A 25,251-nucleotide genomic window follows, 5' to 3' on the forward strand; every position below is an offset into this window, starting at 1 on the left:
AACTGTTTAATAGGATACAAATATCAAACTAAAATAGGGAGTTGAAGAGGAGTGAAAATGTAGGGAAATTTCTACCTTAATAAAGAATGTTATATGTTTTAGTGTGTAAAGAATTGTGGATACCCAAAATTTGGAAGAAGGGATTCTTGAAGAGGATTACATACAGATTTTGAAGCTTCCCTTCCTCATTCTTTAAGAACTTGATTGATATGCATTCCTTAATATACTAATGTGGTTCAGGATAATGAAGAGACTGCATTTATCTAGAAATGGGACTAAATCCACCAGTTGGCAATTCATTTCAAATGATGGATATACTTTTCTATAACAAACTCATTCATTATGAGAAAGCATCTCTTGAAGCTTAAGGCAACCAAGTTTAGATAATTAAAAGAAGGTATTAATTCTGTACAATAAACAAACATCCTGATGGAATTCATCATTTTCAAAAGATTAAATCGGCAAAAAGATAAGTAAATCTAAAAATACTTTAGGTAAATTAATAAAACAATGTTGTGAAGAATACCAAGTTAAGGGAAACTAGTGAGTTTGGAGCATGCTGCTAACCTTTCAAATTAATTTCAAGGAAGACAGCCCCTGTCATTCAATTGAAGAACCATGAAGATGCTTATGTTTAATAAACTACAAACAGTACACACATTAACAAATCTATAGAAAAATTCTGGTAGCACCACTAGCAATGAAGATGAAAACTTTCTGAATAAGCCCGGCACTAAGGCTTGTGATTAATTAACTTGGTAAAGTACTACAGGGAAGTAAGTGCTTAGGCAGGGAGAATTGCGTTTTCCTGAGCACTGGCAGGAGTGAACGGGCAAAGCTGTGGAAGGCTGTCTTCCTGGGCAATAGCTCACCCCTCGGGCACCACAAGCAACAACTTACATCACTCTGCAGGTCATAGGCTTTCCTGGCTTGGATCACATCATTCTGGTCAGGAAAGCAAGACCACTGGTGTAGGTAGTGGCGATAGTCCACATCGCTTGCTAATGCCTGGCCTTCTTTGGCAGCATTGATGGACACCATGTCTGTCGGGATGGTGATCTTGGCCTTGTGGTCATTGTAGGCCTTTTTGTACAGCCTGTCATTCTGCATCTTCAACACATGTGCTGCCCAGACCAGTTTAGGATCTTCCTTGGCATTGCGACACCCAACGTAATGACCCTTCTGTTTCTCGTAAGCAGTTTTGTATAGATACTGGTGGATGTGAACAGAAGAAAGAAGAATTGTTTCTCCAAACTCACTTTTTCTAGACAGCCTGCTCAAATAACTCCATCTCCCTTACATTACCCTTTTTGGGGCACTGTTTTTCTTTGAATTCATACTATAAGTTTTATACTTTTTGATACATTGGTTTGTCTTCTGTAAGCATGAAAACATTGTGAACACCTCAAAGGCAAGAATTGTGCTTCTGGATTCTGTGCTTCTGGATTCCAATATAGGGTTGCCCACTGTTTCCCAGACTTCAGTCACTGTTTGCCATTCTCACATGTTTTGCCACAAAGCACCACCTGTACTTCATACTTTACTTTGTCAACTTGATTCTCTGTTTAAATAAATATATTTTAAAGTTTAAACTTATTTAATATTTTTATTTTAAAATTTATAGTCCTATTTAAATGGGAAAAAAAATCAGTATTTTTCTAGCACACATTAAAACCAACGTAACTATTTAAAAAATGTTTGTCCATGTACTGCATAAAATTATCACAGGAACCACCTATGCATGTTGCACTTCAACAGACAGTAGAATTCTTTGTACCCACTGGATCTCTGTAAGTGTTTATGCATTAACGGATATTGAGAAGATATTGAAAAGAAAAGAAAAGAAAAATCTGTGCTTAAACATACGAAGAGCAGAATCAAGCAGAGAAGTTAAGTGGGTCATCAAATTGTTGTCAAAGTTGTTCTTGAATTGGGGATTTTAAAGCAAGACACTAGTAACAATGCCCTTCATTCTACTTAGATATAATTCCTGGGGAATTAAAGATTAGTACAGTATTAACTCTCTGAGTGTCTATGAATTAGTGTTTGTTAAGGTCGGGCAAGGAGGAGCTCTCACATCACTGGCAATATCCCTGGAAGCCTTGGCATGCCGGATCCCGATGGCATCTGCTCTCAGGTCATAGCCGATCATCTTGACATCTTCCCAAGCTTGCTGATACTGTTTCTGCAAACGGAGATTGCAGTGCCACAGTCAATATGAAGAGGGAGCTACTGAGTCCGCATTACTGATGTGTTCAAGAATATGTTAACAGTTACACTGAAAAATTAATCTCCCCTTAAGACTTATAAAATAGACTGGTTTCATACTGAACTTAAGCTCCAGCACATTTTTAATGACATGTAGTAAAGTTCTCTTCTGGTAACTTTTTTTTAAAGAAGCGAATTTAAGATAGTAAATCATGTGAAAATGAGAAAAATTATACATATTGTTTGGCTTTTAAAGGGAAAAATCAATGATAGGCCACTAAAAAGAGAACTAAGTATTACTATACATGCATATATACGTTTTGATGTCGTGTGTTTGGCATAAACCACGGCATTTTTCCTTCCAACAAAGATAAGGACACACGTCTCTATATTATAAACACATACGTAGGTGTGCGAGCACACACAAACGACACTTATCATTAAAGACTAGAAGTAAAAGGAATATTAGGGAAATGCCTTTTGCTAAATGCTCTCTGGAGCATTTTGACGAGAGGTTTGGTGAGGCAGAGAACACTGTGTGAAGCAAGTGGATGTGCAGGGCCTTACATTGCTGATCTGCATGGTGTTGATCTTGGACTGCAGCATCAATGGAGTGTCAGCTGGTACATTCACATTTGCCTTCTCTTTGTCCCAGGCGTCACGATACAATGGCTGGTAAAAATGAAAAACAAAGGATCTGTGATGAGTAAATAAGCCAATTACCACATGAATAAAATTATAGGTACAATTAGAGGTTTTCTTTGGATGTGTTCAGATGTAAATGGAGATCACATTTTTTTTTCATCTGTGTTTTTATTTAGAAGGTGCCAAAAGTGACTTCAGCAAGAAGAATACATTCATGTGTGCTATAATATAAATGTAAACGAGTCAGAAGCATGATAGTAAATAGATCCTCTTCTATTTATTCACATGTAATTATCTGGCAGGTAAGCTCTCATTGCAGGTGACTATGATAATCCACATTGCAAATCAAGTCCTGGCTTTCTTGGCCTAAATAACTGTCATAATGTCTAATATCGGGGCTGCCCCTGGACCTTTCAACTTATTTCACCATTGAATAGCAGTAAAAAGGTGATCATTGTGATCATTGTATTAACTGGTGGACCTGTATTACAGGCAAGGTCTACAAAATGTGTTCAAGGTGTACTTCAGAGAATATGGAACATGAAGATGCCTACCACACTTATATTGACCAAAGAATTATCTAAACAAATGAAATGTGGATGCTGTTAATTGATGGGCTATATGAAATTCTATCTGGATACATGAATGTTCAAGATTCTAATCCTGGTGTTAACAGTTTAAAGTTCACAATTATAATTTTTATTGCGACTTCTTCAATGTTTCTGAACAGAGCATCAATTGACTTACCTCACTGATCTGTACAGCATTGATCTTTGCCAGAATAACTTCAGGGGTATCAACAATGCTGGTGAATTTGAGGGCCTCAGGCCTTGTGCGATACAACCTTTCATTCAGGAGATTCTGGGCATTCTTTACTCTCATCACTTCCACGGAACCCTCTGGCAACCATCCAATACCCTTCAGCCATTCCAGGTCGGATTTGTACACGTTCTACAAGAAGGAGAGGACCACAGAGTACAAAGGAGTCAATTTGCCTACTAGAGCACGATGCCAGCAAACCACACACTACCTCTACTTAAACCAGCTGGGTGGCCAGTCCCATGAAACTCAAGAATCAACATTAGATGTTAATATTTGAGTGTTAACATCTCTGGCAGAAGTTCAGAGTATCCTACAGGAACTGAAGCAGGGCTAACAACTAGCACTTGTGGAATGACAGACAGCAATGGCACATAATTTTGTTTTTATGCAAGGTTGAGCTTCTGTGCTCACTACTTGAAATCTGCCTTTTATGTGACACTGGGGATAACTTCTGTAGGAATTTGGGAGAAAAAGTTTCTTAGAAGCATGTATAATGAAAAGCAAAATACATACTTATATCTATGTACACCTCTCCTCTTTCTCTCTCTCTAAACATTTTATTTAAATATATATATATATATATATATATACAGATTTTTCCTATATGTGTCAGATAAACTTGAAATCCAACATTTTTTTATGCTTACATCTGTTTCTGACATTTAGATACCTGATCATGCAAATGTAATGGATCAGGACAACTGGGATTGAAATTTTCTACTTAGTTACATAGAATAAGAGAGTGATTTTCATCTGATGAATAAGGCCTTATAAGAAGGAATCCTCCATAAGATAGAAAATATTCAGAAAAACTCTACAGAAAAATACGGAATATGTTAGATTCTATTAAGATTACTGTTTAAATTACATCCTTAAGGAATACTCTGTGATTAAACACATAGACACACATCTCCCCAAGAGTCTGGAGACAGGATACGCACATCGCTCTGCAGTTCGTAGGCTTTCTTCGCCTGGATCATATCATTCTGGTCTGGCAGACACGTCCACTGGTGCAGATAATTGCGATAATCAATGTCGCTAACCAGAACCTGGCATTTCTTGGCCTGAACAATGGACATCATGTCCAACGGTGTAGTGTGGATTTCTTTAGACTTCTCATAAGCTTTCTTGTATTCTCTGTCACTCTGGATTTTGGCAGCATGCATAGACCATACCAATTTGGGGTCATCTTGTAGGCTGCGGAAACCCACGTAGTGGCCCAGTTGCTTACGGTAACCTTCCTTGTATTTGTACTAAAGTTGTAAAAAATAAGATAAAAAGACATATGGACATAATGTATGAAGATGACTTTTCATTAAATGGTTTTGGAATATTTTTTTAGCCTTAATGTAAATTGGCTCAAATTGGTAGTTACTACATATTTTAGTTCACTTTAAAGAAATTAGGGCTATTTTAGATAGTTTCACAGAGGACACGAACAAATCAGGAGGGAAATAGTATGGTGAACAAGAGTAATAAAAAAATAATAACTAACATTTACTAGCAATCACTATATGTCAGACACTATTATGAGTGCTTCAAATGTATTAGGTTGATTCATATGCAACTGCTGAATTTTTTGGTTAAAAATAGTTGAATCATGGCAATTATAACCTCATTTAATCCTCAGAACATCTCTATGATGTGGATATTAGTATTATCACATATTTCAAATGGGAAAAGTAAGGCACAGTGGGGATAATCATTGTCCCTGAGGTTGCCTGGCAAGTGGAAATTAGGTTAGATGGTCCCCAAGGGTACTGAAGGTACTTCAGGTAGGAAAAAGTCATATGTGTGGTTTTGGAGACAGACAAGAAAGGAGCATGTTTCAGGAATGGAAGACAAGGTTGTTGGTTTGAATCAGAAGATGACAACAAAAGGCCTGTGGATAAGAGTTTCCATCTATTCCACACTTGTTCTCAGTGTCTTAGGACAAGAGTAAGATCATTTCTGTTTCTTTCCTATATTTGGATAACATAGGAAAGTTTGGACAAAAGGGAGAGAGAGACAGCTGGGAATAAGGCAGATACTATGGATTGGCTATGCCTTTTTAGAGATAAAAATGAGAAATAAGAAGGAAGAGACAGCTGGATACTAAGATAAAAACTAGAGAAGAATTTGAAGAAAAGGAATAAAGGTAGCTTAAAGATTTGGAGCTGGGGGGCCTTGGTAGAATAACTATTTTGACTGCTGGTAAGTTTTAAAACTACTGTTAAATGAACTTCAAAGGGTTACTCAGAGGAGTATACATATGCCTCCAGCATAAAATCTTGTATATAAAATGTGATCTCGGTCTTAAGTCTTGTATAAAACTTTCATCTGTGATTTACATTTATGGAGAATGTCCTAAAGATTTGGGGGATAAAATCACATTGTATTGGTTCCTGAATTTTTCCCAAGAATTTGGTATAGATCTTCATGATATTTTACTTCTACTTAGAAACAGCTTAGAAGTTATTTACACATATACTTCACCTATGCTTACCTCAGTGTTTTTCATCCCATTTTAATATTTTAAAATAAAGTCTTTAGCACTAGGCAAAATGCAATTGTTTGCATAGAATTAAAAAAAAATCAAACCAAATCAAAATTCTTGAAAAATATTCTCCCTATTTGTTGTATAGAGAAGACAATCCACAAGGAAATAGAAGGAGCTGTACCTCACTGGCAATTTCTCTGGAGGCTTTGGCATGCTTGATTTCAATGGCATCTGCTCTCAAGTCATAGCCTTTCTGCTTGGCCTCATCCCAGTCTTTCTGGTAGAGTTTCTATTGAGGGAAAACACAGGTTTGCTTACAAGAATGGAAAATCAGTAGACATATTCAAAGTAGTCATGACATGAATCACAAAGCACAATGTAAATGAAGGCAGCGTAAGAAAAAACAGTCACTTCTGAGTCCTTTTTTGGTTATTGCCTATTTACTTTGTGGAGTGCAGGGTACTTGTGACTACAATTTTAAAGCTAAACATCTAAATCTACTAATATTTGAATTATTTGCATTCACCACAATATAGTACAATGTGAAAATATCCCACTATACAGTAATGGGAACTAAGAATCAACTGTGAACCTAGAGGACCTTCATCAAGTTACCATATAAGACTTGATAAAGATTTTTTCCCAATGTTGGCCTTTGACTTTTCAAAGGTCTCTGCTAAAGGGATGTGACATAGATATCATACCTATCCTACACTTCGCATATAATTAAAAGTTTGACTTTTCTTATGGCCTTGAAATATCAAACAAGAAAGTTCTGGATCAACCAAGAACCTATAAAGACAACAGAGACTGTTATCTCTTATACTTACTTGTGTAAGAGGCACTTTACTAGGGATTTCATTACTCTCAATTAATATACAATGAAACTGAGCTGTGGACATTGAATATAGGACAATGATTTCAAGGTTGAAAGAAGGACACCAATGAGATTCAGGTATCCCACCTCTTGCAATGCAGGGACCCAGATATGTATCTAAACTAATGTTTGAAAGAGAATTTCCATTCGTACTGCATTGGGAATGGTAGCCAAAGAGGAAGTGTCTAGCACCCAAAGCTGTAAACATTTCTAAGGCAGGTAATTTGTCCATTATAACACACCCCATAAGCTGACAGATATTGTCCCATAAAGACATTTACACTTCATATTTATGCCTCTTACATTGCTGATTTGCATGGCATTGATTTGGGCCTGCAATATGACTGGCATGTCAGAAGGAATGCTTATGTTGCTTTTATCTTTATTCCAGGCTTCTTGATATAGTTTCTGTGGAGAGAAGGAAAATATTATTTTAATACAGCAATAGAGATGGATATCTGAACATTAAGCCTTAGCAACTATTTAATATGGGAAAATGTTTTGTTATATGTTTGCAATGGTTAGTTTTTTGTGTCAGCTTGGCTAGGCCAGGGTACCCAGGTATTTGGTCAAACATTATTCTACATGTTTCTGTGAAGGTATTTTTTAGATCAGATTAACATTTATACCAGTGGACTTTGGGTAAAGCAGATAACCCTCTGTGATGTGGGGGGCTTGTTCAGTCAGATGAAGGCCTTAAGAGAAAAAAGACTGACCTTCCCTGAGCAAGAGTAATTCTGCCAGCAGACTACCTTGGGCTTGAACTGCAACTCCTGCCTGGGTCTTGAGGCTGCTGGCCTACCCTGCAAACTTTGGACTTGCCAGCCTCTACAATCATGTGAGTCAATTCCATGAAATAAATCTCTCTCTCATATACCTCTTATTAGCTCTGTTTCTCTGGAGAACCCTGACTAATACAGTGTTCTACCATTTAACCTGTAGCATTATGCCACAGGTTTTGTAATAAGTATTTGCTTTCCTGAGTTGTAATGGAGTGACATTTTTCATTTTAGTGCTTCCAAGTCTGTGTGTGAGGTAGGGGAAAGGCGCGTTGGCATTTGTCAGAGTTCTACTTAGCATGTGCCTTCACTGAACTAAACTAAGAGATTCTTAGAGTTGCTCCAAGCACTTTAAGTCTTTGAAGAGAAACAATCTACTTTCTCTGTTTCATCCACAGATGCTCCGTTTGGGTGGCATCTTCTGAGAAGAGAGTCCTGCTAAAGGAGAGCCTGGCGGTAGGATGGTTCTTACCTCACTCATTTGCAGAGAATTGGCTTTTGCCAGGACAACCGCTGGCGTGTCGACAATGGAAGTGAATTTCAAGGCTTCTGGGCGTGTCCTGTAGAGTCTTTCATTCAGCAGGTGTTGAGCACCCTTCACCCTGGTCATTTCTACTGAGCCTTCTGGCATCCAGCCAATGCCACGCAGCCACTCCAGGTCTGCTTTGTACACATTCTACAGAGACATTAGACAGAAATATTGTTCCAAGTGCTAGACATAGCATCCCTTAATTGGAAAGTAAGTTCACGGGGTTGAGGGGTTGATAAGCACAGAAGATAGTGGTTCCAAAAAAGTACGACCTGAGATTTTACATGAATCAGGGGTTTCAATATCCATGACAGAGTAATTTGTAAAAGCATAATTTTTTATGCTAGCCATGAATAAGGATAAAATGGTAATAATGCTAAATTTCATGGTAATTATTTGATATTTCAAAGAAATTATATAACTGAAAAAAAATTTAAAGATATTTTGTCATATCTCATTTCATTTTCATCCTGTAATAGGGTGAAACTCTGTTTAGCGTTTTGGATATAGTACAATAGTGGCAGTTATTTTTTAAATGTTCAGATAATTTATGTTTGTTTGAAATATATTTTCATTGCCAGACAGTACAAAGGACATGAAGAAAATAGTCTGGAATCTAGGCCAGGGAGGACATGACCTAAGTAGGGTTCTTCATCTATGTTCTTTGATTCCCATAACATAACTCCTAAATATGGGTTTTGTTTTAAGAATGTGAATGGCTCCCCCTGAGGTTGTGCAGTGAGCAACCCATGAGTCTGTTCACAGAGGCACTGTCTGTACAATTAACAAATCTATGTCCTCCCACTCCTCCTTTCCCAAAGTTCACGTTACGTACATCACTCTGTAGTTCATAGGCCTTCCTTGCTTGGATAATGTCGTTTTGATCAGGTAAGCACGTCCAGTGATGCAGGTAATTTCGATAATCAACGTCACTGACCAGAATCTGACATTTCTTGGCTAGCAAGATGCCTAACATGTCCACTGGGCTACTGAACTTGGTCTTCCACTTCTGGAAATCCTTCTTATACTCTCTTTCACTTTGAATCTTCCCTGCACGTATGGCACACATAATCTTGGGGTCATCTTCAACGTTCCGGGCTCCAATGTGGTGGCCTTTCTGTTTCTCATATGCTTCTTTGTATTTGTACTAAAACATAAGGAATATATGTTTAAAAGCCCAGTTTTAAAACCATATGCATGCTGACAATTAGACAACATGAAAACCCACAAGCAAACGGACAAGACTTTCATATTTTGAATAATTTTGACATCTCTGAACAATTTTAAACTAATGTTTTATGCTGTCATAAACGTAACAGTAGTGTAATCATATATCTTCACTGCTGAAAACTTTTTCTGCAACAACTCTAACTACAATTTCAAAATGTGTTTTTCTTCTCCGAGACAACAAAGGGAAAGGTCTTGGAAGGTAAGAAGCGTGACTGGAGGGGTATATGAGGAAGCAGTTACAAAGTGTGGCCCACCAGCTGCACTGTGGTTGTTCAGCAAGGTGAGACCGAGGGGGTTAGACAGAGAGCACTTACGTCACTGGCAATGTCCCTCGAGGCCTTGGCACTCTTGATGAGAATAGCATCAGCTCTCAGATCATAGTCCTTCATCTTTGATTCATCCCATCCCTTGGTGTAAAGTTTCTAGGTGGAGGAGAATACACAACAGAAAAAGAAAAGAGTTATAGAAAGTTAATAGGCCACTTCCAGTAAGGAAGGTGGTAAGATGGAAAAAGTATTTTAATTACTCCTAGACTAAAGGCTGACTTAACAATCAGGAAATCTCTTACTTGGCTGATATTGGCAGAATTGCTCTTGGCCAGCATGATTTCTGGGGTGTCCGGCATCACGTGGATGGAGGTTTTGTCAGTATCCCAGGCTTCTGTATATAAATGCTAAGGGGGAGGTGAGGTAAAACCCTTTGTTAAAGCCAATACATTGCAGTTATTATAAAATTTAACTCATTTAACTGTAAAATAGCCTTTGAAAACTTATGTGGAGGTGAGGGAAGCAAAAGGGTATGGGGAGAGTAAATCATGGCAATATTTAAACAGACATATGATCGTTTCATAGCCAATGTAAAGCAACATCATGATCTCAATTATTGATTCTTTTCATCCAGTGACTCTCAAGCTTACTCACAGAACCTTCAAGGATGGAGCTTGGCTATAGAACTATGTTATAGTAGAAATCCCTAGACTTCAGAATCAATCCCAAGGTCAAACCCAACTCCCCTATGTCCAAGCTGTGTGATCTTGAGAAAGGTACATAAAGCCTCACATGCTTCATTTTTTGGAGGGGGATAATCATATCTTTTTCATTAAGTATTTTTCTTAACTTTATACTTATCTCTTTTTTTTTTTTTAAGTTGAGGTGAAATTGGTGTATTACTTTATTGAGTATTTTTTCGAGATTAACTGTAACATATGTAAAGTGCTTGAGTCATAGTAGGCACTCAACAAATTTTATGTTTCCTATTGTTATTATCACTGTGACTGCTGTTGATGAGTGTGGTATAGAATAGAGTTTCTGGAGTTTTAATACCCCAAACGTTGGAGTTTGCTATCTGAGAGCCAATTTCATATTCTGCACTGAGCCCTCATTCTCACTATCCAGATATCGGGAAGACATTCAGGCAGGTGTGGGAGAATTCAGAAAAGTTCAATTCAATCTCAGCTGTGCATATTAAGGGCCTACCTATTGGATAAAGAAATTAGCCGAGTATCAAAGATTGCCACCACTCGGGAGGAAAAAAGCGATCATCGATCTTGTACAATAAAAATGAAAGCAGCAGTCACATCTCACTTTCCAAAGTGGGATTTCTACAACCTATGGTTTTGGAAGCAATTAATTTGAGCTGTGCACTGGCACTGCTATGCACACTGTATTTCCAAGACTTCTGAACAAAATGCAAAATGACTGCATATTTTTTTACAGGATGGATAAAGAGATGCTGATGCCTTGAGTCTGCTCTGCCAAAGAGAATGTGCAGAGAAAAGTAGTGCATTTGTGGATGTCTCTAGGTCACTGCTCAGCGGAGTGTATGCCTTACTCCAGAGAAACTGTCCTAGGCTGTACTTCCTCACCCACACAGAGAATGAGGGGACACAGGGTTGAGAGAAGCATGCAGGTCCAACTAGGATTCAAGCACATGCTCTGTTGAAGGCCTACATGAGAATTAAGCCCATCACCTCTCCTTTCTCTGGAAATCCTCCAAGACATTTCTCACTTTATAAGCCCAGTCTGTGGAAGGTATGACACAGGCAACTGGCAAAAGCTGGAGACTCACCTTGCTCATGGTCAGGGCATTATTCTTTGCCAGAACAATATCTGGGGTGTCTGTAATGGATGTGAACTTGAGCTGGTCTGCGGGCTGGCGGTACTTCCTGTCACTCAGGATTTCTCCCGCTCTCTTCACATTCTCGACCTCCACAGAGCCAATGGGCACCCACCCAATGCCTCTCAGCCACTCACGATCAGCCTTGTAAATAGCCTGAAAATGAAACAATGTCAAATATGTGTAGAAATTACCTCCACAGCCTGATGTCTAATCTTGATTTAGCATGGTGTATACAGATGGTGTATAATTCTGCATCTTGTGTAAATTTCAGGGAAGACACAGGACTGCCTTACTTTGGTGTAGAATGGCTAGTCCAGCACTTTGTCCCTGAAGGTAGTCAATGTTTGCTGTTTTAAAGACCTATGAAATCTCTAATAATATGTGATTTCATCAATGAAAAACCATTTTAAGGAAATTCCTGCCTGCCTCCTGATACAAAGTGTTTATTCTCTGATTTGATTGCCTATACCTCTTTGTATGGGAATAATTCTCTGTTAGAGTATAGTTTGTTCCTATCTCATTGGGCAGGGGCCTTCACAGCCATTGCATAACATAAAGAAAGGATGAACACTTCCACACGCTGAATCCATGTGTTTTCTCGGGACAACAAAAAGGGATCTTTTTTCAGATGATTCTATACTCATGTTTCTAAGCCAAAGAGTATATATATTTTTACTCTTACTTATTTTATCCTCAGTCCCTCTTCTTGTGTTGTAGTTCAAGTAAAAAAAAAAAAGATATTTTATCCTGCTTTCATGTTTCTTCTTTGAACTTAAATAAATTGGCTGAAGGAGAGTTTTTCTCATAAGTAAGAGTAACAATTCTTTTTGTTTTTATGGCTTTTTGGGAAACTCTTTTTTACAATGCCACCACTTTTATCATTCTTCCAAAAGTGACTACTTGTCAGAGCTGATCAAAGAAACAAGGAGCTACTATACCAGTAAGGTAGTATTTGAGTCCCAAGGACAATCTACTGGCTGACAACAAAAATACTTAACATATTTCTAGGGAGATACTGTTTTCAGCTTCTTAGAAAAATTGTCTTGATATATACAACTCATTCTTATATTTCCTTCCACAAGCTATAATAGATATTTCCTATAAGTTAAGCAGTCAGAAAAATGATAATGCAATAAATTCATTTGGAAAATCAGGTTGCATTAAATCAGGATTTCTTAACCTGGCATCAATGAACTTAGATAGAAAAAAATCTTTATTTTCACCTCTAACTGAAACATAGCATTTCTTTTAGCTATAACTATAGGCAACAGATGATGGTAGTATTAACACTACATGGAATTTTATCAGCAGTAGAAGTCATAAATATTTTCATATTCTGTTATAGTTGTTGTAGACATCTTGCATATTTATGTTCATCAGTTCTTGGAAATTAAGCTAGTTTTACACCCACTGCTAGATCTTTTTATTTAATGTGTTAATAAAAAGCATATATATTACTACACTGTCAGTGGGAATGTAAACTGGTGCAGCCACTGTGGAAAACAGTATGAAGGTTTCTCAAAAAACTAAAAATAGATTGGGTTGGTTTTGTTTTAATATTGAGCTGCATGAACTGTTTATATATTTTGGAGATTAATCCTTTGTCTGTTGATTCATTTGCAAATATTTTCTCCCATTCTGAGGGTTGTCTTCTCGTCTTGTTTATGGTTTCCTTTGCTGTGCAAAACCTTTGAAGTTTCATTAGGTCCCATTTGTTTATTTTTGTTTTTATTTCCATTACTCTAGGAGGTGGATCAAAAAAGATCTTGCTGTGATTTATGTCAAAGAGTGTTCTTCCTATGTTTCCCGCTAAGAGTTTTATAGTGTCTGGTCTTACATTTAGGTCTCGAATCCATTTTGAGTTTATTTTTGTGTATGGTGTTAGGGAGTGTTCTAATTTCATTCTTTTACATGTAGCTGTCCAGTTTTCCCAGCACCACTTATTGAAGAGACTGTCTTTTCTTCATTGTCTATCTTTGCCTCCTTTGTCATAGATTAGTTGATCATAGGTGCGTGGGTTTATCTCTGGGCTTTCTATCTTGTTCCATTGATCTATGTTTCTGTTTTTGTGCCAGTACCATATTGTCTTGATTACTGTAGCTTTATAGTATAGTCTGAAGTCAGGGAGTCTGATTCCTCCAGCTCCGTTTTTTTCCCGCAAGACTGCTTTGGCTATTCGGGGTCTTTTGTGTCTCCATACAAAAATGGGCAGACCTACATAGACATTTCTCCAAAGAAGACATACAGATGGCCAAGAAGCACATGAAAAGCTGCTCAACATCACTAATTATTAGAGAAATGCAAATCAAAACTACAATGAGGTACCACTTCACACCAGTTAGAATGGGCATCATCAGAAAATCTACAAACAACAAATGCTGGAGAGGATGTGGAGAAAAGGGAACCCTCTTGCACTGTTGGTGGGAATGTAAATTGATACAGCCACTATGGAGAATGGTATGGAGGTTCCTTAAAAAACTAAAAATAGAACTACCATATGACCCAGCAATCTCACTACTGGGCATATACCCAGAGAAAACCATAATTCAAAAAGACACATGCGGGCCTCCCTGGTGGTGCAGTGGTTGAAAGTCTGCCTGCCAATGCAGGGGACACGGGTTCGAGCCCTGGTCTGGGAGGATCCCACATGCCATGGAGCGACTGGGCCCGTGAGCCACAATTGCTGAGCCTGCACGTCTGGAGCCTGGGCTCCGCAACAAGAGAGGCAGCGATAGTGAGAGGCCCGTGCACCGCGATGAAGAGTGGCCCCCACTTGCCACAACTAGAGAAAGCCCTCGCACAGAAACGAAGACCCAACACAGCCGTAAATAAATAAATAAACAAAAAAAAAAAAAAAAAAAAAAAGACACATGCACCCCAATGTTCATTGCAGCACTATTTACAATAGCCAGGTCATGGAAGCAACCTAAATGCCCATCGACAGACGAATGGATAAAGAAGATGTGGTACATATATACAATGGAATATTACTCAGCCATAAAAAGGAACGAAATTGGGTCATTTGTAGAGATGTGGATGGATCTAGAGACTGTCATACAGAGTTAAGTAAGTTAGAAAGAGAAAAACAAATATCGTATATTAACGCATATATGTGGAACCTAGAAAAATGGTACAGATGAACTGGTTTGCAGGGCAGAAATTGAGACACAGATGTAGAGAACAAACGTATGGACACCAAGGGGGGAAAGCGGTGGGGGGTGGGGGTGGGGGTGTGATGAATTGGGCGATTGGGATTGACATGTAGACACTGATGTGTATAAAATGGATGACTAATAAGAACCTGTTGTATAAAAAAATAAATAAAATTAAATTAAACAAACAAACAAAACTAAAAATAGGACTACCATATGACTCAGTAATTCCACTTCTGGGTATACATCCGAAAAAAACAAAAACACAAATTCGAAAAGATACATGTACCCCAACATTCATAGCAGTATTATTATAATTGCCAAGATATATAGAAGCAACCTAAGTGTCCATCAAGAGATGAATGGATAAAGAAGACGTTTATATATATACATAACAGAATACTACTCAGCCATAAAAAAAGAATGAAATTTTGCCATTTGCAACAATATGGATGGACTTGGAGGTATTATGCTAACTGAAATAAGACAGACAGGGAAAGACAAATACTGTATGATATTACTTATATGTGGAATCTAAAAAAACAATAAACTAGTGAATATAACAAAAAAGAAGCAGACTCCCAGATATAGAGAACAAACTAGTGGTTACCGTGGGGAGAGGGAAGGGGGGAGGGGAAAGATGGGGGAGGGGATTAAGAGGTACAAACGATTATGTATAAAATTAGTTACAAGGGTATATTGTACGATGCAGGGAATAAAGCCAACATTTTATAATAACTATAAATGGCATATAACCTTTAAAAATTGTGAATCACTATATTGTGCACGAGTGACATAATATTGTACATCAACTACACTTCAATAAAAAAGCATCTATATTACTACATCACGTATTTAGTTTAATTTTTTTCTCCTGATAATCTAATTTTATTTATTTATTTATTTTTAATTTATTTTTTTATTATTTTTTATTGAAGTATAGTTGATTTACAATATTGTGTTAGTTTCAGGTATACAGCAGTGATTCAGTTATATATAATTCAGTTATATATATATATATATATTCTTTTTCAGATTCTTTTCCATTATAGGTTATTACAAGATATGAATATAGTTCCCTGTGCTATACAGTAGGTCCTTGCTATTTATCTATTTTATGTATAGTAGTGTGTATCTGCTAGTTCCAAACTCCTAATTTGTCCCTCCCCTTGCTTAGTATAATATTTTGATAATCATATTTCAATGTAATCGGTTTCTTTTGAAACCAGTGTGTGTGTGTGTGTGTGTGTGTGTGTGTGTGTGTGTGTGTGTGTGTGTGTGTAATTTTATGCATCTCATGACACTGTCCTGAGAAGTTGTCCATAGGTTTCACCAGACTGGCAAAAGATTCCACAGCACAAAAGTTAGAACCCCTTCTTGAAACCTTGCTAAAGAATATTAAACCCACTTACATCACTCTGAAGGTCATAGGCCTTCCGAGCTTGAATGATGTCATTCTGATCAGGCAGACAGGTCCATTCATGAAGGGGTTTCTTGTAGTCTATGTTGCTTACAAGGATCTGGCACTTCTTGGCCAGCACCACCCCCAGCATGTCCACTGGGCTACTGAACTTGGTCTTCCAATTCTCAAAGTCCTTCTTGTACTGCCGGTCACTCTGGATCTTGGCCATGTGGATGGACCACATCATCTTGGTGTCATCCTTAACATTTCGGGCCCCAATGTGGTGGCCAAGCTGTTTACGGTAGTCTTCCTTGTACTTGTACTGAATAAAGAATAGAGATATAAGTCTAATGATAAGGACATCTTATTTATATCACATTTCATAGTTTCATAGACACATTATTTCTTTTGATTTTCCCCACCACTAGTGTGAGGGAGAAAGTTTAATATTATCAACTCCATTTTATAAAATAGAAACCTGAAGCCTCCAGGAGTTAAGTGATTTGTTCAAGGTCACATCATAAGCAGGTAGCAGGGCTGAGACTAGAATGGAGAGCTTCTGATTCCTAAAATTTTCCCCTTCCACTAAACTATACTGCCTAGTTTACATTTGCTTAACAAGTAAAGATAAAACATCTTGTACAATTTAAAAGAGCATCTAAAAAAATAAATAAATAAATAAAACATAAAAGAGCATCTACTTAATTTAAACATGTGACTGCTTTTTCTAAAAATGTTTCGATATGATGACTATTTTAGAATATTTCCCTTGTAATCAGAATTTATAGTGAATTCCATGATCAAGGATACAGGCTACATTTAGAAAGTTTCACCAGGAAATACCTCCCTTATTTGCCTGTCAATGTCATTGAACTTTCAACCATGAGAGAGTAATAACTTGGGTTAACACTCTATCTACTTTTAAAATTCAAGAATAATACTTTATGGTCCATTTTACCATGAGATGGTCACAGTGTGGGCTTCTCCAGGTTAACAGCCAGAAAAAGTTTTTATAATGGAAGGAATGAAGCATATGTCTAAGGTCTGGGACACTTCCAGAAGAAGGAAAGTCTGGATTTGGGTCTTAAGGAGCCCTGGTACAGAATGAGGGTACTGGACACCCTCAGGAGATGTTTCTCATGACACAGGAAGGACTAGAGAGGAGAGGAAAGTGGGTGCTGAGTAAAAGCTTTGCTTACTTCTCAACTTCTTCTTGTGTCCAGTTATGGGCATCTTGGTAGGAGAACTTCACTAAAGGTCAACAAAGGATTAAACAAAACTCTAAAATGTATGCATAATTAACATCTTCTCTTAATGCCAGAGTAAACGGATAGAAGTAGTAGGAAAGAGTTCACATTTATGTTGGCTGATTTACATGTGCTACCAATGTCTTTAACAACAACGGTTTTTACAAACGTCTGGGTCATCAGCTGCTCAACTTCTGAGGCTCAAAAATATGAGCCCATTTTTAGTGTTCATAAAATACTTATTTTTAAAGAACATAACTCCATCTTTGACAGATTAGCAGGTATACTGGATATAGTATCTTTTGTTTTCTTTGTTTTCATTTGCCACTTTGTACATGGGGGAATCGTTAAAGGAAATTGAGACTTGCAGGCTAAATTTCTGGCAAGAAAAGCTGTAAAAGCTACCATTTGTTAACATCTTTGAGTAAGAAATGCCTCTTCAAAAAACATCAACTTACATCACTAGCAATATTTCTTGATGCCTTGGCTGCTTGGATTGGAATGGCATCCACGCGCAAGTCATAGCCTTCCTTCTTTGACTCTTCCAAAGCAAGTTTATAGAGTTTCTGCAGAAAAAAGAATTGATCAATCATTACTCCTTTCGTAAAAACTTTAGCTATTTATTACTAAGCTTTCTCTGTCCTCATTTAAACTACACAAAATTAAGTATTAGTGTGAGTTTGCAGAAAACTTTCATAGGTGCTCAAGGATTTTAAGGCACATGGTTTAAACTTTGATGTTTTATTGATTAGTAAATCTCAAAAGTTTTTTGGGGAAATCAGCATCAGGTTGCTAAAATTTTGTTTTGCCAAGCAAGCAAAACTGTAAAAAAAAACAAAAACAAAAACAAAAACCCAGCTATTTATTGTCACGATCTTAATATAAAAGGAAGGCCATTTTTATGCCAAAGAAGGAGAAGGAATAAACACAGTATTTTAAAATTGAATATATTTGGATTTGTGAACAACTCAATGCGTTGTCCTTATTTTCTCCCATTTTACCATAGATTATCATCACAGAACTTGATTGATCTGTGTAGACTAGGGTTTCAGAATCCTCACTCTGATGAACATGTTGGTCCTGAAAGAGATGGCTAGGAAAATGCTTGCAAATAGCATTAAATGGTAACCAGAACACAATGAAGCGGCAAAAGAATACACAGTACGGTAACTCACTGTGTTTTAAGCTAGTGACTGCCTGCTAAATCGTTGTTGAATAAAATAATGACTTGATAAGCACACTGACCTGTAGCGGAAGGCTTTAAGAGTATATTCCCTATTGGGATACTTCCCCAAAAGCATTTCATTCTCTGGTGTCATCTTCATAAAAGGCTAGTCTACTTTGTGGACCTACCACATAGACCAAAATTGAATCAAGGGAAAACTATCTCTTGAATCAAGGGAGAACTATCTCTTTTATTGACAATGTTGTTCTGGAGCATGTACAATAAATTAGTCAAAAGATTTCACTAAGGATATTATTACAATAGTTCATTTTTGCCTTTCTCTTCATGATATGATCAGTAGTTTACTCACATCACTGTAGTTTATTCGGTTGAGTTTGGCTAGCATGATTTCTGGTGTATCAGGCATGACATGGATTGTTTTCTTGTCATTGTCCCAGGCTTCAGTATATAAATGCTATGAAAAAAAAATGAGGAAAATTATTTTGGAGTTCACAGAGTTTTTCTTTTGATTATGTGTCAGTCACCTCTCTTCTGTACAAAGTAGAAATAAAATTACTAAAGTTGCATAAATTCCTACCTTTCATGTAGATAAATTACTATTTCCAAGAGTATTTAGCTTACTATTTCATTGACTCAGTTTTTGCTGTTTCTTATTAAAATTTTTGAACAGTTCTGAAAAGTATAATTGGGTTGCAGAATTTAATATCTATAATCGTGAAATAATTACAGCACATGGTATTTTTAACATCAGTTTACTATTCTGAAGTATTACTAAGTAACTATGGTGTTATAATGGGAAAATCATTTAAAAAGGTATTGTAAATCCTATAGGAATCTTTAAAATGTAGTAACATGTCAGAATTTTTACTTCATTCTATGGTAAATTCCTATACCTGATGGTGAGGAGTGAAGACTCACCTTACTCATGTTTATCGCATTGTTCTTTGCCAGCACCTGCTCCGGAGAGTCAGTTATGCTGGTAAATTTCAGTGTGTCTGGACGCTGGCGGTAGATGTTATCACTCAGTATCTCTCCGGCCCTCTTGGCTTTAATTATTTCCACGGAGCCAATTGGAACCCAGCCAATGCCTTTCATCCATTCAAGGTCTGACTTATACAAATTCTTCAAATCAACCGACAAGAAACACTTTTATTAATTAGTTGTTCAGATTCACAGTCACAAAATGGATCATACTAGAGAAACACAAAAGCACTGATGAACAGGTAAAGCTGCCATCACAATCACTCATTAACAAGCATTATTGAATCCTGAGTACATTTTTTTCCTAAGCATTTTTTGGCACAGAGGATTGTACTAGGAATGATGAAAGATCTTTTTTGAAAAGTAAAAACACAGTCCTGCCCTTGAGGGTATTACAAGACTTTTACACAAGAGCAGAGTTTCTTTAGCTTTGGAAAATGTGTTCTAATAGCTCCCCAAAAGACCACATACTTAGACCAATGCAGTGTAAGTGTTGCAGTCACAAAAACTCTTGCCTTTTTTTTTTTTTAAAGGGAAAAGAGGTGAAATTCAACTTTGGTTGTGAGTTTCAACACATAGTAATGTTAAGTTTTACAAATCATGCTCTTGATTTGCATTTTTAATTGAGATATAATTGACATATACTAGTTTCAGGTGTACAATATCATGATTCAGTATGTGTGTATATTGCGAAATGATCACCACAGTAAGTCTAGTTGAGATCTATCACCACACATACCTATACTTTTTTTTTCTTATGACGGGAGATTTTTAAAAAACTCTTGCCTTTATTTTCATCTTCAAAATCACAAAATATAAAGTATGTAATGTGGTGTTCTAGAGATAATATATTAGATATATCCTAATTATTTATTTTATTTTACTCTCAATAGGGCATGCTAACTGTATTATTATTATTGCACTAGTATTATTGTTGCTGTTGTTATTATTATTATTGTTAACACTAGTATGCAGAAGCAGCATTGGGGGTACTCACATCACTCTGGAGGTCATAGGCTTTCCGAGCATGGATAACATCACTCTGGTCGGGCAGGCAGGTCCACTCATGCAGAGGATGTTTATAGTCCACATCACTGACCAAAGTCTGACATTTCTTGGCCAAAACGATACCAAGCGTGTCCACTGGGCTGCTGAACCTGGTCTTATATTTTTCAAAATCTTTCTTGTACTCACGGTCACTCTGCATTTTGGCAACGTGAAGGGACCACATCATCTTGGGGTCATCATGTATCATCCGGGCACCAATATGGTGACCCAACTGCTTACGATAAGTTTCTTTGTATTTGTACTGAAAGAAAAGAACCCAGTAAATAAGGAGGAAGCGGCAAGGGCTGGTCCCAGTTGCTGTCTCTGTGATGATGCTTTTCTATGAAATCCTCAAGACATCAGGGGAATTTCATCAAACATGATGCTGTGATGCTACACACTGGGGCATGCTTTCACCCAAAAAAGAAGATATGGTGCTCATTTCCACACCTCTATAGAGGATAACTCCACATTGATTCCTTTATATTATGCTAGAAAATTATGTGTTTTAATCACAAAAATAGTGATTAAAAAGTGAACACTGAATGAGCTCAATTACAGTGACAAGCAGTTTCTCAGAAGTCGGTCATGTGAGTGGACCCAAGTGAGAACATATCGGAGGGATGTGCTTACATGGCTCATCAATTTTCTTTTTTTTAAGGCATTCTGAGAAATAATTTGTCCTCTGCACAAATAAACTGGAAGGAGTAGTTTTAAAATGGGTAATTTTTGTTGATAATGAGCATAGCGTTTCAGTTTTGCAAGATGAAAAAGTTCTGGATGTCTGTTGTACAATAGTGTAAATATACTTAATACTACTAGACTATATACTGAAAATGGTAAAGATAGTGAATTTTGTTATGTATTTTTATTATGATTTCAAAGAAAAACCTACCAAAATGGACAATTTTGCTATTCTTAATATTTTAATATTTAAGTTGTCCAGGAACCTGATATATTAATTTTTAGGGTAAAGGAATGTTGATTTTTGTGGGCCCCATAGCAAAGAGACGTTTAACTTTTTTGCTATCCTATGTCCTTCCTCAAGTCATGGGGAACTCAGTTAAGCCTGCTTCTTTATTGGCATCTTTGCCTTGAGTGTAGCCTGAGGAGAGCTCATGAGGTTTCATGAGTAGCTCAACATAATGTCCATTTAACTTTGACCAAGGCACTCAGTCTTACTAAGCAAAGACCAAAAGATGAGCAACAAAGGAACCATATCCCAGTGTGTCTCTATGAAACTTGTAATCTTGGGCAGGCTACCTACTGTCTCAAAGCCTCAATTTATCTGCCTGTGCAATGAAGGCAGTTAAGACGGATGATGACTACAGAGACTTCCAGCTGTGTCCCAAGAGTGTGATTCCCTATGCAGGTGGCTGGCCTGTGGGTAACAAACGTAAGGATGTGATCAACTCTTACGTCACTGGCAATATCCCGGGAGGCCTTGGCAGCCACGATGGGAATGGCGTCACTTCTTAAGTCATAGCCTTCTTTCTTGGCTTCTTCCATGGCCTGGCGATAGAGGTTCTGAAGGAAGAAGTAGTAGCTTTTAGATACAGTGCTCACTTTCACCCTAAAAATGTATTTCTGTCAAAGGAAGACTACTTTTGGATGCAGAACAACACTAGTATGTTTAGCCTCAAATAAATTAAATTAAAAAAAAAAGATCTCTTTCTTCTTTTTACTTCCTACATATACAAGCTATTTATTTAACTTGAGATTTTACTTTCAGCAGGTCTAACACAACTTTTCCTTGCATAAATCCTTCTAGATTTTACACATTAAGTCATTAACTCTGAAATGTGCTTGGATTGCTCAGCACTTATTGTTTTCATGAAATAACCAAGAAATGACTATTTATTTAACTGCAAATTTGAATTAGGACCAATTTTACTAGCAGAGAATATGATTATTTAACAACAACACTACCACCATGAGCATGTACGTGTATTCAAATAGTGCTAAACTGAGGATAATCCATTGTTTCTGAACATCTTTGTTAATCCTGATTTGCTCTCTATTCATTTTGTCAATTGCCGGAAATTGCTAGCAGACAGAGGGATAGCAGGTACCAGATATTTATGAGACAAAAGGACAAAATTGATGAAATTATAATAATTTCTTTATGAATTGGGAAATACCCACTGTTCAGTTTCTGTGGCAGGACAGATGCACACAGAAGGTGGAACACAGGTGTTCCACGGGAACACAGCTTGAGAACCACTGCATTAAACAAATCATCTATGCCAGTAGTATTCAGTCTTTTTGTTTGTGAACCATTACAAGAATTTAGTGCTTTGTTATTAATAATTTTAAAATGACCTTAGAGTCTGAGAAGGATGTCATTAAATGTTTTTAATGTAGATTATTAATGTATGACAATTCACATTCTTTTCATGTTGAGATTTTACAAGGAAAAGCTAAAGTAAATAAGAATAAATTTAATGTATTTGAGATAAAGTCCCAAGGGCATTTGTTCTTCTTAAAAATTTCTAGGGACTTCCCTGGTGGCTCAGTGGTTAAGAATCCGCCTGCTGATGCAGGGGACACGGGTTTGAGCCCCGGTCCAGGAAGATCCCACATGCCGCGGAGCAAATAAGCCCTGTGTGCCACAACTACTGAGCCTACGCTCTAGAGCCTGCGAGCCACAACTACTGAGTCCACGTGCCACAACTACTGAAGCCCTCGTGCCTAGAGCCTGTGCTCCGCAACAAGAGAAGCCACTGCAGTGAGAAGCCCTCACACTGCAACAAAGAATAGCCCCTGCTCACTGCAACTAGAGAAAGCCTGTGCACAGCAATGAAGACCCAATGCAGCCAAAAATAAATAAATTAATTAATTAAAAAAAAAATTTCTAGAAATATTCATTTTGTAACTAGAGTCAAATACTTTTATACTTTATATTTTTCCTTTGAAGAATAAATTCTCAAGTTTATCCTTATGTATAAGTGGGAAAAAATGTGCTTGAATCATCTTGCGGCTTCAGACCAAACAAATTTTTTTCATTCTTTCAACATTAGAAAAAGATGCAGGGCTTCAAAGAAAACACTTTTATTATCATCAAGGCTACGTTTTAAAGAATGTTTGGTAAGTTATTTACCCAAGAGAACTAGAATAAGTAAATAAGAGTTTAAGAGGAAAAAAAATAAGATATAGTTACTTTGTTTTGTTAAACTTTACTGAGCTAAGTATGGAATGAAGGTACCATTGGTAATGGGTTGAGAAGAAATTCAAGTGGGCCGCTTTGAAATCTAATCTTCAGGAGACAGTCTTTAGGGAATTACCATAATCATGCAATTTTAAAGAAATAAATCCAGATGAAAATTTTAGAAATTAAAAAAATAGCCCAATTTCCTCTCAGCAGTCTGAAAAAAAAATACCCTACCTCGTCTGACCTAATTTTAATAAAAGGGAGAGGCTTAAAAGCATTATCCCTTTGGGATAGAAACTAACTTCATCTGTCTGGGGTGAGGCAGAATGTCTGGGAAAAGATAATCCAACAGAGAAGCTCTGTGGCCAAGAGAAAAATTGTTCATTCAAAAATGACTGAAGCCAAGGTCAATCAAATCCTTGTGATCAGGCTTGTCCTTGGGTGTTTTATAACGCTAGACAAAAGGAAATCGTCTCCTCTTCATTTCACTTGTCATGCCTCTTCTTTAGGGCTACATTATGATAGGCAAAAGTGATTAACAGGGGTAAAATAATAATATGGTCAAGTCTTGAAAATAAGTATTTAAAATTTCCAATGTTCTCAAACTAAAGGGAAGTCTGCCCTTTTTTCTGTTTAATGAAGACACAAAAAAACATGTAAGAAATCAATATTCATCTTGAATGAACCAGATAATTCTTGACTTTGGCAAGAACAATTGGGCAAGAAGCTTTTTCTGCGGCAGTATTTCTATTCTGCAAAGATTTGTGATGACAAGTTTAATGGGGCTGGAGATAGTATGTAAAAAAAAAATGTTTTTTTAATTGTCCTCAGGCAATTTTGAGATGGATGAATTTAAGAATTCTTACTTCAGTTCTTGTAAATAAACTGAAGTTATTTTGAGCATATTAAATAAATCTAATCTTCACGGTGACTTGAGTAAAGGGAAGAAATTAAAGTTTATTAAGCAGCTACTTTATGCCAGGCTCTACACTGGGCATATTATATATACTACCCCATTTAGCCATCACAAAAATTCTTCGATAGACATTTTTATCTCATTTTACAGATGACATAACTAAAGAAAAACTCATAGAACAAATTTTGAAGCAAGTACTAATCTGATAAATAGCAATAATTATTTTTAAATTAAAATTACAATATGATTCTATCATTAATAGTTGACTTTGAGAATTTTCCCCACCTCCTGACATGGAGATATTTTTGTATTTATCCATTTCCCTATGTAGTTTTTTAATTGAAGTATAGTTGATTTACAATGTTGTGTTAATTTCTGCTGTAACTATTCTTGAATATAATGATACATATATTCAGGGTAGGTTATGGCAAAAATAAATAAATAATTGGTCAACATGAGAATTAAACCCATAATTCCGACCT

General features: G+C 36.9%; 1 protein-coding gene across 1 annotated transcript in view; it reads right to left on the bottom strand.

Moving 5' to 3' along the window:
• NEB (nebulin) overlaps window positions 1-25,251 on the bottom strand; it is a 215,649-nt gene that overhangs the window by 82,127 nt on the left and 108,271 nt on the right. Inside the window, 18 exon segments of the mRNA XM_036858909.1 lie at window positions 901-1,212; window positions 2,078-2,185; window positions 2,776-2,880; window positions 3,601-3,804; window positions 4,617-4,928; window positions 6,336-6,443; window positions 7,335-7,439; window positions 8,283-8,486; window positions 9,175-9,486; window positions 9,884-9,991; window positions 10,138-10,242; window positions 11,637-11,840; window positions 16,252-16,563; window positions 17,947-18,054; window positions 19,024-19,128; window positions 19,593-19,796; window positions 20,653-20,964; window positions 22,122-22,229. Of these exon segments, the coding sequence (XP_036714804.1) occupies window positions 901-1,212; window positions 2,078-2,185; window positions 2,776-2,880; window positions 3,601-3,804; window positions 4,617-4,928; window positions 6,336-6,443; window positions 7,335-7,439; window positions 8,283-8,486; window positions 9,175-9,486; window positions 9,884-9,991; window positions 10,138-10,242; window positions 11,637-11,840; window positions 16,252-16,563; window positions 17,947-18,054; window positions 19,024-19,128; window positions 19,593-19,796; window positions 20,653-20,964; window positions 22,122-22,229 (3,336 nt within the window).

Source organism: Balaenoptera musculus, chromosome 7 (assembly GCF_009873245.2).
Source record: "Balaenoptera musculus isolate JJ_BM4_2016_0621 chromosome 7, mBalMus1.pri.v3, whole genome shotgun sequence".
Taxonomy (NCBI): domain Eukaryota; kingdom Metazoa; phylum Chordata; class Mammalia; order Artiodactyla; family Balaenopteridae; genus Balaenoptera; species Balaenoptera musculus.